Here is a 17,269-nt window from a genome sequence, read left to right on the forward strand (position 1 = left end):
TCTCCAGTATAAAGTTTTCTGATAATACACTATTTTTTTGGATACATGGACTGAGAGAGGAACCTGGGTATTTAATTATTCATGGCATAGGTTTTTCACCTGTCTTCAGCCTTATTCTTCACTCTCACCCACTGCAGTAACTTCTAGAATCTTCCAGGATTCTGCAGGACTAATGGCTTCATTTCTCTTTGGCCTCTCCCTCTTCTGGAACTTAGATTTCAGTTTTTAAATTTTCTCTCTGCTTTCCACCTGCCAAAACGTTAGCATTTTCATCTTCTATTTCTTCCCTTTTGTCCTCTTTCTTGTGAGTTTACAAATTTTTTTATTCCTTTACTTTTATTTCAGAAGGTTTTGGTGAGGGATTAAACAATTCATCGGATTACACTAAAGAAACATCACAATCTTAGTTGTCCTGTGAGAGTTTAAAATTTTCATTTTTTATGTTGATCAAAATAACATTAAAAGTAATAATGATGATGATGATGATGATGATGGTGATGGTGGTGGTGATGATGATGATGATGATGGTGATGGTGGTGATGATGATGATAATGGTAATGGTGGTGGTGGTGGTGGTGATGATGATGATGGTGGTGATGATGATGATGATGGTGGTGATGGTAATGGTGGTGGTGGTGATGATGATGATGATGATGGTGATGATGATGGTGATGATGATGGTGGTGATGATGATGATGATAATGAGAGCTACAACAATCAGCTCCTTCTACTTTAGCACCCCCATTATTTATTGAACACTTACTGTTTTCAGACTCCATGTAAAGTTTTGTATATATTAAGCTGTTCATTCTTTCCAATTTCCCTATAATTAAAATCTTGTACAGGTCAAGCAACTTGCATGAGGGAACACAGGTAGCAAGGCAAAGCTAAGATGTGAATATAGGTCTGACTAACTCAAAAGGGTCATTATCTATAACCTGTACCAAACTGTCTTTATTTTTTCAGTAAATTAAGATTTGAAGAAGCCCATTTTAATAAGAGTTGCCTGTGCTGGCCATCTTTTTCATCTGGGGACTACCATCTTAAAGTTAAGGGCATTTTTACTTACATGATGTTTTGAATTATTTGGCATAATTAATTAATAAATTTATTATTTAACATTTTCTATATTTAGAAAATATTTGAGGCTCACAAAAATTCTGTGAAGTTTTAGTACCTCCACTTTCAGAATAAGAAATGAAGATTCATAGAAGTTAGTAACAGAGATAGTCAGTGGCAGAGATTGAAGCGAAAACCTGGTATTCTGATTCCAAGCCATGTATTATTTTCACTGTAATTTACTACTTCTTATTTTTTTAATCAAATGTCTCTAGAAATACAGTTAAGACTATTACCTAAATGTTCTTTCAGGTTTTTGCCATTTTCTTCCTACCATAAAAATAAAAAGTACATCCCGACAATGCATTTATCAAGCAAGTATGGTCCTGATGCTTATGGAAGTCAACATTTCCGAGATGAAAATCCCAAGAAATGGATCTGTGACAAGGTGAGTTGATGCAACATTAAAAAGAAAATAGTGTTTCTTTTAAAAGGCTAAAAATATACACTGATTATAGCAAATATAATCATTACGACTAACACCTTCATGGTTACAAAATTATTTATAGCTATTTTATGTGAAGATAGTGCTGCTTACTATGTCAGTAAGAGATTTAAGTTTTTCGTGGGTTTTTTTTTTTTTTTTGATGTTGTGTTCTTGTGTTTTATGGTTCAGCTACCCTGTGATCAAATGGCATGGATCATTAGCTTTGGCAAAGCCAATTAGGGTCAGAGTCTGAATCTGTGGAATAGAGTTAAGCTAACTCTCAGGCATGGAGATCAGTGCTTTCCTGCTTCCTCTCAATCTCTGTGTGTATGTAGATAGGTAGGTAGGAAGGAAGGAAGGAAGGAAGGAAGGGAGGGAGGGAGGGAGGGAAGGAGGGAGGGAGGGAGGAAAGAAAGAAAGAAAGGAGGAAGGAAGGGGGAGGGAGGGAGGGAGATATATGTGATATCCCATCTCTATATATGATATAGAAAAGAAAAAAGCAAATAAATATTTATTTTCTGATTCCAGAATTATAGTTGCTACCACTTAAATAAAAATTTCTAGATTGCGAAAACACTCACATGTCTTACACTATAGGAGGTAAAGAGGAAAGTTCTTACTATGTGTTTAACCTATTGTCTAGCAGTTAGAAACTCAAACTTATTCATACTAAAATTATACAGATAAAATGAAGTAGGCAGTGATTTTCTGGAAGAGGGTTAGGGCTCTTGAGTTCCATATACTACCAGGCCTATTTCTATTAATCGTTTGTCAGTGAGGATTTATTCATTTACACACAGTCTCCTACCAAAAGGATTTAAGGCACCTTATCAAATGGCAAATACAGCACAAGTCATATTCTAGAAATTTAAATAAGGGGAAACGATCTTAGATGAGAAGAGTGGCTGTACACACGAAATAAAGGGGAACTGTGAGTATGGTGGGAAGTGACTTAGGAATTGCAGCCTGTGGGTGGCAAAGACGGAGAGAACACAAGTTGCAGAGGCGTCCTCACTATTCAAGAGGAAAAGACACATTAGACCCTTAAGGGAAACAAGATCTTTCTCTACCAAATTCTAAGAAAATTTCTTTTTTTAAGGACATTTTAAATATAGGAATGTCAAAGGGAACTCTTGCTGGGGAGTAACTTGGATTCTTTGGAAAGTGCCTTTTTCTTTTACCGCTACTAAGTCTTTTTTTATTTTTTTTAAATGGTCTTCTAAAACACTAAATAGTAATTCCATGGCATAAGAAATACAAGGAGTAGTTCAATCTGGTCCACTGATTGACAAACCTAAAAGTTCATAACAATATTATTTCATAAAAATTCATGGTAAGACTATTCTAGGCGTTTGTTTTTACCTAATATGCAACCATTCAGAATATAGGTTTAATATGATTTTTAAACTAATTAATTTTGTATTTTGAGTGTACATAATGTGATCTACCTCTCATTTTTCTATTTGACGTAAAGTTTTGTGTTTTTTGGTTTTTGGTTTTTTTTGCTGTTATGCCCTCACCATCCTATTTAATTCAAGGAAATTCTCATTTCTTTATAATTTAAATGACTTACCTACCTTAGGACATTAAGCTACTTCAGAGTAAGAAAAATCCTTGCGCCAATGTTTCTTTCCTAAAATAATACGGTACTTTTTGGTTTTATGCAACAGGTTCATTCATATATTTTGACATATTTCAAGACTATGCATTTATCTAACTGAAGTAAGCAACTTGCAGAAATTCTTGGATACTCACTAAAAAAAATGTTTATTTTGTTCTTTTTGAGGAATCATTGTGTGCCTCTGTATACCTTTAGAAAGTACACATACTTGAAAAGTTAATGACAAATAATTGTTCTTGCAGACCCTGAAACCTAAGAGAGAAAGTGTAGGGATTCTTTATGTCTTAATAAATCATTAATCCACTTGTACAAAACCATGTAGAAAAATATTAAATACAAATTTAAATTTCTCCCTCCCCTCCTCATTTCCTTCTTCCCCTTCTTCTGATCTCTTAGAATAACGATATTAGATGAACAAATTTTTCCTGTGTTGCCAATAGATTCTACGAAGTATAAGGGTAGTCATTCTATTGTTTACATGAAAATATTTTATGTTTTGATTTGCTGAAAGCGATTTGGGTGAGACTTGTGCCAATAAATTACTAAAAGCAGGCTTATTTTTCTTTATTTTATATAAAACTTTGTTTCTTGACCTTGGAGATGTGAGACCATAACTTATTCATATTAGTAGATGAAGAATAGTTTTAGTGAGTTGTTGAGTTCAAAATGTTGGAGAAGGAAAAGACTGGTGTAGTTTTATGCTTCTATTGGAAGATGGACTATTGACAAATATTTAAATGCACATAAGATTTAGTTCAATGCAGTAGATTCACTTCAGCCAAGAAACAGCTCAATTAAATACATTTGGTTCCTGATCTCCACCCTTTCCATCATGTTTTAAGATTGTCTGCCTGAAGAATTTTCTTTCTCTTCTGTCATCTTTAAGCATGGAGGTTATCATTTCCAGACGATTTGCTACACAACTGGGATAAAGGGTATCAGTTGAGAGAAAAATCATATGTTTTCTTTCTCTAATCATATTCACATTACATCAATTAATAATCAAATAGTATTTAATATTTTTGTATTATTTTTAATGCTATTAATATGAAGAACACTATACAAAGACATCACAAAGTCAGCAGATTGCAAGCAAATAATATTACTTTTTCCCAAAATTATTAAAATCAATAATGAAAAATTATATATATATATCATTTTTTTAAACATCTTTATAGGAATATAATTGCTTTACAATGGTGTGTTAGTTTCTGCTGTATAACAAAGTGAATCAGCTATACGTATACATATATCCCCATAACTCCTCCCTCTTGCATCTCCCTCCCACCCTCCGTATCCCACCCCTCTAGGTGGTCACAAAGCACTGAGCTGATCTCCCTGTGCTATGCGGCTGCTTCCCACTAGCTATCTATTTTACATTTGGTAGTGTATATATGTCCATGCCACTCTCTCACTTCTTCCCAGCTTACCCTTCTCCCTCCCATATCCTCAAGTCCATTCTCTATGTCTGCGTATTTATTCCTGTCCTGCTCCTAGGTTCTTCAGAACCATTTTTTTTTTTTTTTTTTTTTTTAGTTTCCATATGTATGTGTTAGCATATGGTATTTATTTTTCTCTTTCTGGCTTACTTCACTCTGTATGACAGTCTCTAGGTCCATCCACCTCACTACAAATAACTCAATTTCGTTTCTTCTTAAGGCTGTGTAATATTCCATTGTATATATGTGCCACATCTTCTTTACCAATTCATCTGTCGATGGACACTTAGGTTGCTTCCATGTCCTGGCTATTGTAAATAGAGCTGCATTGAATACTGTGGTGCATGACTCTTTTTGAATTATGGTTTTCTCAGGGTATATGCCCAGTAGTGGGATTGCTGGGTCATATGGTAGTTCTATTTTTAGTTTTTTAAGGAACCTCCATACTGTTCTCCATAGTGGCTGTATCAATTTACATTCCCACCAACAGTGCAAGAGGGTTCCCTTTTCTCCACACCATCTCCAGCATTTATTGTTTGTAGATTTTTTGATGATGGCCATTCTGACTGGTGTGAGGTGGTACCTCATTGTAGTTTTGATTTGCATTTCTCTAATGATTAGTGATGTTGAGCATCCTTTCAACTGTTTGTTGGCAATCTGTATATCTTCTTTGGGGAAATATCTATATAGGTCTTCTGCCATTTTTGGATTGGGTTGTTTGTTTTTTTGATATTGAGCTGCATGAGCTGCTTGTGTATTTTGGAGATTAATCCTTTGTCAGTTGCTTCATTTGCAAATATTTTCTCCCATTCTGAGAGTTGTCTTTTTGTCTTGTTTATGGTTTCCTTTGCTGTGCAAAAGCTTTTAAGTTTCATTAGGTCCCATTTGTTCATTTTTGTTTTTATTTCCATTTCTCTAGGAGGTGGGTCAAAAAGGATCTTGCTGTGATATATGTCATAGAGTGTTCTGCCTATGTTTTCCTCTAAGAGTTTTATAGTATCTGGCCTTACATTTAGGTCTTTAATCCATTTTGAGTTTATTTTTGTGTGTGTTGTTAGGGAGTGTTCTAATTTCATTCCTTTACATGTAGCTGTCCAGTTTTCCCAGCACCACTTATAGAAGAGACTGTCTTTTCTCTTTTCTCCATTGTATATCCTTGCCTCCTTTGTCATATATTAGTTGACCATAGGTGCATGGGTTTATCTCTGGGCTTTCTATCCTGTTCCATTGATCTATATTTCTGTTTTTGTGCCAGTACCATACTGTCTTGATTGCTGTAGCTTTGTAGTATAGGCTGAACTCCTGGAGCCTGATTCCTCCAGCTCCGTTTTTCTTTCTCCAGATTGCTTGGGCTATTCGTGGTCTTCTATGTTTCCATACAAATTGTGAAATTTTTTGTTCTAGTTCTGTGAAAAATGCCATTGGTAGTTTGATAGGGATTGCATTGAATCTGTAGATTGCTTTGGGTAGTATACTCATTTTCACAATGTTGATTCTTCCAATCCAAGAACATGTGTTTGTATCATCTTTAATTTCTTTCATCAGTGTTTTATAATTTTCTGCATACAGGTCTTTTGTCTCCTTAGGTAGGTTTATTCCTAGGTATTTTATTCTTTTTGTTGCAATGGTAAATGGGAGTGTTTCCTTTATTTCTCTTTCAGATTTTTCATCCTTAATGTATAGGACTGCAAGAGATTTCTGTGCATTAATTTTGTATCCTACTACTTTACCAAATTCATTGATTAGCTTTAGTAGTTTTCTGGTAGCATCTTTAGGATTCTCTATGTATAGTATCATGTCATCTGCAAACAGTGACAGCTTTACTTCTTCTTTTCCAATTTGGATTCATTTTATTTCTTTTTCTTCTGTGATTGCTGTGGCTAAAACTTCCAAAGCTATGTTGAATAATAGTGGTGAGAATGGACAGCCTTGTCTTGTTTCTGATCTTAGATGAAATGGTTTCAGTTTTTCACCATTGCGAATGATGTTGGCTGTGGGTTTGTCATATATGGCCTTTATTATGTTGAGTTAAGTTACCTCTATGCCTAGTTTCTGGAGGGTTTTTATCATAAATGGGTGTTGAATTTTGTCAAAAGCTTTTTCTGCATCTATTGAGATGATCATATGGTTTTTCTCCTTCAAATTGTTAATATGGTGTATCACATTGACTGATTTGCATATATTGAAGAATCCTTGCATTCCTGGGATAAACCCCACTTGATCATGGTGTATGATCCTTTTAATGTGCTGCTGGATTCTGTTTGCTAGTATTTTGGTGAGGATTTTAGCGTCTATGTTCATCAGTGATATTGGTCTGAGTTTTATTTATTTGTGACATCTTTGTCTGGTTTTGCTATCAGGGTGATGGTGGCCTTGTAGAATGAGTTTGGGAGTGTTCCTCCCTCTGCTATATTTTGGAGGAGTTTGAGAAGGATAGGTGTTAGCTCTTCTCTAAATGTTTGATAGAATTTGCCTGTGAAACCATCTGGTCCTGGGCTTTTGTTTGTTGGAAGATTTTTAATCACAGTTTCAATTTCATTACTTGTGATTGGTCTGTTCATATTTTCTATTTCTTCCTTGTTCAATCTCAGAAGGTTGTGCTTTTCTAAGAATTTGTCCATTTCTTCCAGTTTGTCCATTTTATTGGCATATAGTTGCTTGTAGTAATCTCTCATGATCCTTTGTATTTCTGCACTGTCAGTTGTTACTTCTCCTTTTGCATTTCGTATTCTATTGATTTGAGTCTTCTCCCTTTTTTTCTAGATGAGTCTGGCTAATGGTTTATCAATTTTGTGTATCTTCTCAAAGAACCAGGCTTTAGTTTTATTGACGTTTGCTGTCGTTTCCTTCATTTCTATTTCATTTATTTCTGATCTGATCTTTATGATTTCTTTCCTTCTGCTAACTTTGGGGTTTTTTTGTTCTTCTTTCTCTAATTGCTTTAGGTATAAGGTTAAGTTGTTTATGTGAGATGTTTCTTGTTTCTTGAGGTAGGATTGTATTGCTATAAACTTCCCTCTTAGAACTGCTTTTGCTGCATCCCATAGGTTTTGGGTTGTCGTGTTTTCATTGTCATTTATTTCTAGGTATTTTTTGATTTCCTCTTTGATTTCTTCAGTGATCTCTTGGTTATTAAGTAGTGTATTGTTTAGCCTCCATGTGTTTGTATTTTTTACAGATTTTTTCCTGTAATTGATATCTAGTCTCATAGCATTGTTGTTGGAAAAGATACTTGATACGATTTCAATTTTCTTAAATTTACCAAGGCTTGCTTTGTGACCCAAGATATGATCTATCCTGGAGAATGTTCCATGAGCACTTGAGAAGAAAGTGTATTCTGTTGTTTTTGGATGGAATATCCTATAAATATCAATTAAGTCCATCTTGTTTAATGTATCTTTTAAGGCTTGTGTTTCCTTATTTATTTTCATTTTGGATGATATGTCCATTGGTGAAAGTGGGGTGTTAAAGTCCCCTACTATGATTGTGTTACTGTCGATTTCCCCTTTTATGGCTGTTAGCATTTGCCTTATGTATTGAGGTGATCCTATGTTGGGTGCATAAATATTTACAATTGTTATATCGTCTTGGATTGATCCCTTAATCATTATGTAGTGTCCTTCTTTGTCTCTTGTAATTATATATCATTTTGTGAATGTATGGAAATCAATGATGCATTAATGTACATATCATATAACTTCCTCATATTTCTTTTACTTAATTGTAAAATGCCCCAAGTTAAATTGTTAGAATGTAGGTCTGTGTCTTAAATGGTCAAACTTTAAGTTCAGGTAAATACTTTGGATTTATAAATTCTTTGTTGTGCTGATCTCAATGTTTTAAATACAAATGAAATTAAATAAGGAGACTCTATCAGTCACCATTAATTTCATCTATCTGGCTAGGTCTAAGTTGGACAAGAAAAAATTCCGTATACGAAAAACATTCTTTTGATTGTCAAAACATTCACATATGTTCATATTTACTGAAGCAGAAATAATAGTCTGAGGCCTTTATCTGAATTAGAATGAGTTTCATATGCATTTTAGACAACTGATTGTAATAGAACCATTTCATGTTTTTCCTTACTTGCAAAATTCAAGCAGAGACTTTTAAGATGGTTCGTGTTGACAGAGCCTCTCCTCATCCGCCTTATTATAGGTGAATTACAACAGTAGAGCAGCCCTTTTTTGTTATTTTCACGTGCATTTTGGTCCTAAACAGGATTTTATATGCTACAAAGCATAAAAATATCTAGTACTCCATAGAATTAATTTAGAAAACCTAAGCATATTGCACAGAACATAAAGTTGACCTTTACCGTCTATGGCTTTTGGAATGGAGTGGGATGTGGAACATATCATAGATTTAATGTGGCACATCGCTGTCTGCAGAAACTTGGGTGGGACTGTGACTGCTTGCCCATGGCACCTGGTGATTGAATCTGCTGTCACCAGCATCCTGATAATAATGAACATCCAGCTTAACGACCGTGATTATGATTATCATAATTGATGTGCAAGAGCAGTGTGTGGGGATCATTACAGCTGAACTGTACAGCAGAGAAACATGCCTCAGTTCTGGATAATTTTACTTTTATGCATTGATTGGGATAAAATATGCCTTTCACTTTAAACAGACCAGCTTCATATAATTTTAAGAATCTTTCTGTACATGTTGATGGATGATTATGTGCCGGCTGAAAAGAGCCCCCAACAGTTGTTTGTTTTGTGTTGTTTCGTTTCATTAGTAAATGTAAACAATTAAATAATTAGGTGTAATTGAGGGAAAATATTTTGCTTATGAGGATGGCCTTCAATAATCAAATATTCAGTTTAAGTGCTTTTTCTGTCTCTCTCACAATATATCTGGGACTGAAGTTCTTCAGTTTTCCCCTCTGATTACCCTTGTATCGGTCTTCTGGAGGTCAGTAGCCTTCAGGAAAAGTATATGCTTATAGAATGTTTTATTATAAAGTATTTTGCATTTGTATGTGTATACGTTTATGCATATACTCTAGTTTATTATGCATTTAAGAAAATAAGACAGAGCCAAATATTGTGTTATACTATTTATTAAAAAATAATGTCTAACTTATAGAATAGTTTGGATGTGTAATGTTAAGATGTATAAATTTACATTACCTTAGCCTTTTAATCAATGTTTTGTTTCAGATAGGTTTGTTATATTGTGTGGTAATTTTCAATTATAGTTTTAAAAACGGGTTCACAAGAGTTTATTATTTGAATTTTAATTTGTGAATAAAAATAATATGTGCAGTGATGTATCCAAGATTTTCAATAGATCAGAACTGACCATATTAGTGTATAATTATTAACCTAAGGGCTCAATTCGCATCTGAGTCTAAAGCATTACATTTGAGTGAGGAGCAAACATAATGGAACACAGTTTTATAAGAAGCATGGTAACCTATTTTTTAAAAAACCTTTATTTTCTAACTGCAACAAAGTCTGAGGTGGAGAGATCTCTCCAACACATTATTAATCACGGTACAGCTCTAGAGAGACTGTGGCAACTGTTTCCTTCTGAGGTCTGTAAAATTTACATTACCCCAGGTAAGATGCTTGCCCTAGATGTGAAGCTGTACACTGTGGTGTAGGACAGAATCTTTGTTTGACAGCTAGAGGTTTTATAGCTTGCTTCTGTAATTTTCTTTCTGAAAGTTTTTAGTTCCAGTGTGATTCCTGAACTTAATTTTTTCCTTTTCTCCACTCCACTCAGATCCAAGGATGAGATGGCTATGTATGCTCAACGTCTCCCTAATAGGGTCTTTTTCTTTTTCTAGTTCACCTACTGAAAACGTTACTTTTCAGGAGTGCTGGTTTTATACCGTGTTCTCTGGTCTAACCTCCCACTGTACTCCAGGCCCAGATGTCTCTTTCTTGACCATGTGCCATGTTACACCCAAACGTTAGGACTCTATGGATGTGTATATACCATGGGACATGTGCTGACTACAGCCTTCACTGGGTTGCACTTTGTTAGCAATTCTTTCTTCCAAAGAATCCTCTTAATCTTTCCCCAGGTCATTTATGCATTAAAAAGATCTTAACATCTTTTATCTAGAATTTTTAGGTGATAGGCTTCTTGAAACCTCTAATTTGCTGAAATTAAAGTACTGACGCTTTATCTCAAATACTGGAAACATTTTTGCGAGTTAACAAATCGTTAATTTTGTGGGATTATTTTAAAGGGGAATGGTTCTATTATTATTCACTTCATTTAGTTACCTTTTTATTTGCTTTGGGAATTTTGCATAGTCTTTATTGTTTTATATTAACTCTGTGCTTTCATGCACCAAACTTTTGTATATTGTATATATATATATGTTTTCTGTTAAATATATATTGTTTTGCTTTTAAGGCTTTTTTAAAAATTGAAGTATAATTTCTGTACAATATTATATAAGTTAAAGTTATACAACATAGTGATTCACAATGTTTAAAGGTTATATTCCATTTATAATTATTATAGAATATTGGCTGTATTCTCTGTGTTGTACAATATAGCCTTATAGCTTACTTTATACATAATGGTTTGTACATTTTAAAAATTTATCTTGATTATGTGTCAAGATGATACAGAACACCAGAAATTATTTATAAAAATAATAATAAAATGAACTCTCTACCTGGCTGCCAGAGATAGTGATTCCTCTGATAGATCTAGACAATGTAAATTGAACACTTTCTGGAAAGGATTTATCATTCTAGAAGCCATTAGGAACATTCGTAATTCATGGGAAGCGGTTAAAATATCAGCATTATCAGGAAGAAGTTGATTCCAACCATCGTGGATGCCTTTGAGGGTTTCAAGACTTCAGTGGAGGAAGTCACTTCAGAAAGCAAGAGAACTAGAATTAGAAGTGGAGCCTGAAGATGTGACTGAATTGCTGCCATCTCATGATAAAACTTGAATGAATAAGGGATTGCTTCTAATGGATGAGCAAAGAAAGTGGTTTCTTGAGATGGGGACTACTCCTGGTGAAGATGTTATGTAGATTGTTGAAATGACAAAGGATGTAGAACATGACATAAACTTAGTTGATAAAGCAGTAGCAGGGTTTGAAGGGATTGACTCCAATTGTGAAAGAAGTTCTGCTACTGTGGGTAAAATGCTGTCAAGCAGCATTGCATGCTACAGAGAAATCATTCCTATTTACATTGTGTTTTTAGACAGAATGCTATTGCACACCTAATAGACTACAGTATAGTGTAAACATAGCTTTCAGATGCATTGGAAGAGCAAAGAAATATGTGTGACTCAGTTACAATATTCACTTTATTGTGGTGGTCTGGAACCCAACCTGTGATATCTCCGAGTTACTCTTGTATTTAGAAAGTAATAGTAAAATCACATTAATAAATTGACTGAGTCCTAGATGATTAAAAGATTAATTTGCTTTCTATTAATTTAAATTTATGTCCCATACTGTATAGTTCATGTTTTAATATTATAAAAATTGAATAATGAAATTTAAATATATCAAAAAATCTAACTTGTGTTACTTCTAAGGCAAAAGAAGTAAAAAGCTTGCTATCAAGTTGGATTTTAATTTATAGATCACATTTTATGTCCTTTTGTATCTTCCAGTTGATTTTATATCAGTATAAAAATAGTATTTTGAAAAAATTTTTGGTAAATTTCCAAGTTGGTGCTTAAAATATTTTAAAAGTCTTACAAAAAGGCAAAGGGAACCAACAGCAACACATACCATAAAAAAAAGGGACAAGTCAAATACTTCTCTTAATTGTGTGTTTCCTTATCACTTTATATCACTTTATATAATGTGCTCTAAGGAGTGCTCAGAACTCTACTCATGGGTTTCACAGACTGGATTTCCTGCTTGAGAATTCACTTGAGGAAATTGTTCCATTGCAAAAATTATTGTTGTGGATTTAATTTAGTTTAACATACTTAACTGCATATTTTCCAAATTATGCCTAAATGCAATATATTTTCTCCTAAAGGCTCTCTTCATGGAGTTATTTAAACATTCATATTCATCCTAAAAAGATGCTGAAAGCCATACTACCAGACTGATTTTGAGAAGACTACAGTTTGTGATTTCTGTTACATATATAAGCTCCAGATTGCTCCAGTTAATAAGCTCCAGATTGCTCCAGAAGCTCCAGATTGCTCCAGTTAATAATTGCATTATTAACTCTGGATTAATTTACAAGTTAATTTTTAGGTGGCTATTATAAGGTTATAAACTATTAGGGGAAAATTTAAATCTGCTAACATGTTAAAAGTTTAACAACTGTGAAATATCAGATGACTGAAAAGTGATAACTTGATGATCTGGGCAGCAACTGAATTTAAGGATATCAATTAAAGACTCTAAAGGTACAAAAGTAGTAAAAATATTTCACACAGAGGTTGTAAGGATACAAATGTTGACCTTAACTCTCTTACTAAATCGATTCCAAGGGCTATTTGCAAAGAGTTTGCTCACAACAATTGGAATATTTTTAAAAACCTAATTTTCCTCCTCTGTAATTCCTCAGTTGGAAAATGTGGTCCCTTGATGATGATCTAGGGCTTTGAAGAATAAATGGATTTTAAAGAGAAAATTAGATGGTACTTATTATTCTGTCTAACTAGCAATGCATTGTCATTTGTCTGTTGTATTATAAATGTCTTGCTTTCCCTGCCTTCTTCATTTAATCATGTAACTTGCCTGTAAGCAGCATTAGAGAAAAAATAATATTGCTGTATTACTCTTTCAGTTTTCTTTGCTTATCCAAACAGAGCTCACACTTATTATGCCCATTGCAGAACTCTCCATCTCCTCCCTGACACCTGGTCTCTTTTAAATTCCTTCCATCCAGGCAGTCACTCACTTATGTCAAATACTGAGGAGACATACTAGTTTTCTCCCTCTCTTCCTTAGGAAAGCTTTTCTTAACTGCATCCCCTCTCCCAAGTGAAATTATGGCAAGTTTAGTATTTTAAAAATTAAACCATGATATGGGGCTTCCCCGGAGGTCCAGTGGTTAAGACTGCATGCTTCCACTGCAGGGGGTATGGGTTTGATCCCTGGTCGGGGAACTAAGATTCCACATGCCGCATGGCGTGGCCAAAAAAAAAAACAAACTAAGATATAAAACTTACATCCTAGTCCAAAATTAAGTTTTCTTATGGTAAATAAAATATAATTTCTGTGTGTATATTCAGTGTTTTATTATTTTTATTATATATTCTTTCTGAGTATATTTTTGTTATGAATCTAATTATTTGTCATGAGCAAACTGGGCTGCAAGCATGTCTGTCCAAGATTCCTTGTAGCTCACCAACCTAATGCCATATATCACGATGGTATTTATTATAGAAATAATGAAGAGCACATAGCATTAACCATATACCTTTTTCCTTCACTTTATGTCATGTGTGTACTATTTTAAGAAAATGACTTCCATTTTGTCAACATTTTTGATAGAAACTCATTTATATTGCTAAAGCCTATAAACCATTAAAAAAATTTTAAGTATTTTTTTCAGAATTATAATTTTTAAAAGAAATAAAAGAAACTATTCAAATTCAAACTATGCTTGTTTGAATCTGAAGCTTTGCTTTGATTTTCAAGACACTACATATTGTTTTTCTAAATGAACTCAGAAACATCTGTCATTTATGTTTTGATATTTAATATACATAAATAATGTCCAAAGGGTAGAAGCAATCTAATCTGCAAATATGAATATACTTTCTAGTTCTAATAGCATAATTAAGGGTGTACAAAATACTATACATAAAATTTTAGCATACTTAGTTTTGAAAGTAAGTTTCCATATTCATGGCTAGTGTTACTTAAATTTCAAAGTACTGTAAAAATTCTAAAAATATCCCAGAAAAAAGTTGATAAAATATATCAGATATATTGGTAGCTAACACATATACTTTTTCCTTTTACCCCAAAACACTACTGATAAAAGTTCCCTTGCTTCAGCTTTCTAACTCTCATATTACTGATCTATAATATATATAAATGCCAACAATAATAAAGGATCTGAAGTTGCATGAATTTGTCAGATTGGGAGATTTCCAGATATCAAATGTTAAGTATTTGATATTCTATGAAGAAAAATCACCTCTGAATGTAGCTACTGTATTCATATAAAGTTATATCTTAGTAGCATTAAAATAATCAGTGATAGATTGAAGGACTGATTTTTGATGACATGCTAACATAAAAATAAAGTGCACTTTCCAGAAAGCTTCTTTCTATTGTAGTGTACAGTGTAGCTTAAAATACTGCCCCAGTAAAGTCTATTATTCCAAAGCAAAGAAATATGCTCCTTTTCAGATATTTCCTATCTTTCCTATATATATAATTTTTAGTAGATAAATAATTATTTTCATCATAATCATATATTATGACCTCATAGGGGATGGCAGTATACTTGTTTTTATTTATTTATTTATTTTTAAAGTTATGGTGAAAAAGTTAGTTACCTTAAGAACACATTAACTAAAGTATGTCTGTGGCATGTACTCAAGGTTTGTCTTTGCCTTGTTGATCTCACTAGTCCTTTCTGCACAGCTATGAACACACAGCCACATTCAGGAAAGGCATCATTAGATGGGGTGGAAAGGGGGAATAACTGAAGATCCATCTCTCTCACCTTGAATCTTACATGTGGAAGTGATGTTCTAGCTATGAAGGTTTTCTCTATGGAAGTATAGTTAACAAGAGTGACGCAAGGCAAAGAATCCATTACAAGTGCATGTTACATGATTGTTGGCTTGGCCATTTGTGCTCAAGACCTGTCCACCTATACTCATCAGATGACTAATCAAGTCACTATCTTTTTTCCACTTAACCATGTGGTTTTATTTTCCTTTGTAGGAAATCATTTTGCCTATCTCATTTCTTGTACTTTTTTTATGTCGGAAGTTTGATTTAAAATATAGAGTGGCATTTTATGGTTTTTGGTCTTACATTTAAATCTTTAATACATTTTGTGTTTATTTTTGCATATGGTGTGAAATACAAGTTTCATTCTTTTGCATGTAGCTGTACAGTTTTGCCAACACCATTTATTGAGGAGGCTGTCTTTTCCCCATTGCATATTCTTTCCTTCTTTGTCATAGATTAATTAGCCATACAAGTATGGGTTTATTTCTGAGCTCTTTATCCTGTTCCATTTATCTGTGTGTCTGCTTTTGTGCCAGTAACATACTGTTTTGATTACTGTAGCTTTTAGTATAGCTTGAAATCAGGGAGTGTGATACCTCCAGCTTTGTTCTTAAGATCGCTTTGGCTATTCAGGGTCTTTTGTGTTTCCATACAAATTTAGAATTATTTGTTTTAGTTTTGTGAAAAATGCCTTTGGTATTTTGATAGAGATTGCATGGAATCTATAGATTGCCTTGGGTAGTATGGCCATTTTAACAATATTAATTCTTCCAATCTATGAGCACAGTATATTTTTCCACTTGTTTGTGTTGTCTTCAATTTCTTTCATCAGTGCCTATAGTTTTCAGAGTACATGTCTTTTACCATTTTGGTTAGATTTATTCTCAGTATTTTATTCTTCTTGATGCAAATGTAAATGTGATTGTTTTAATTTCTCTTTCTGATAGTTTGTTATTAGTGTATAGAATTGCAACAGATTTCTGTTTATTAATTTTGTGTCCTGCAACCTTACTGAATTCATTTATTAATTGTAATAGTATTTTGGTAGAATTTTCAGAATTTTCTATATACAGTATCACGTCATCTGCAAACAGTGAAAGTTTTACTTCTTCCTTTCCAATTTGGGTTTCCTTTATTTCTTTTCCTTCTCTGGTTGCTGCGGCTAGGACTTTGAATACTATGTTGAATAAAAGTGCTTCTGTCGATATAATCATATTATTTTTATTCTTCTGTTTGTTGATGTGGTGCATCACATTAATTGATTTGTGGATATTGAATCATCCTTACATCCCTGGGATAAATCCTATTTGAGCATGGCATATGGTCCTTTTAATGTATGCTTTTTGTACAGTCTTAGCAATATTTTTTGGATCTGTTTCCTCAGACAAAGGAAACAAATGAAAAGATAAACAAATGGGACTACATAAAACTAAAAAAGCTTTTGCACAGTGAAGAAAACTGTCAACCAAATAAAAAGGCAGCCTACTGAATGGGAGAAGATATTTGCAAATGATATATCCAACAAGGGGTTGATATCCAAAATACACAAAGAACTTGTACAACTCAACATCAGAAAAACAAATAATCTGATATTAAAATGAGCAGAGGACCTGAATAGACATTTTTCCAAAGAGGGTGTACAAATGGCCAACAGGCACATGAAAGGATGCTCGCCAGTCATCAGGGAAATACAAATTAATATCACAATGAGATACCACCTCACACCTGGCAGAATGGCTGTCATCAAAAAGATAACAAATAACAAGTGTTGGCAAGGATGTGGAGAAAAGAGAACCCTCATCCTTTGTTGGTGGGACTGTAGATTGTGCAGCCACTGTGGACAGATTTTTTAATGCAAAAAATTAAAAATAGAACTACCATATGATCCAGGATGAAATAGGTGATGGGGATTAAGAGATAAAAACTTCCAGTCATAAAATAAATGAGCCACAAGGATGTAATATACAGCATAAGGAATATAGTCAATAATATTGTAATAA

At 33.6% G+C, this 17,269-nt stretch overlaps 1 protein-coding gene across 5 annotated transcripts in view; it reads left to right on the forward strand.

The window, feature by feature from the left end:
* Window positions 1–17,269, forward strand: part of SPATA17 (spermatogenesis associated 17) — a 192,379-nt gene that overhangs the window by 140,292 nt on the left and 34,818 nt on the right. For all 5 annotated transcript variants that reach the window (XM_082395107.1, XM_082395108.1, XM_082395109.1 and 2 more), the window contains one exon: window positions 1,372–1,507. In XM_082395107.1, the coding sequence (XP_082251233.1) occupies window positions 1,372–1,507 (136 nt within the window). The remainder of the gene's footprint in view (window positions 1–1,371; window positions 1,508–17,269) is intronic.

The sequence above is a fragment of the Balaenoptera borealis genome, assembly GCF_965194805.1.
Source record: "Balaenoptera borealis genome assembly, chromosome: 1".
NCBI lineage: Eukaryota > Metazoa > Chordata > Mammalia > Artiodactyla > Balaenopteridae > Balaenoptera > Balaenoptera borealis.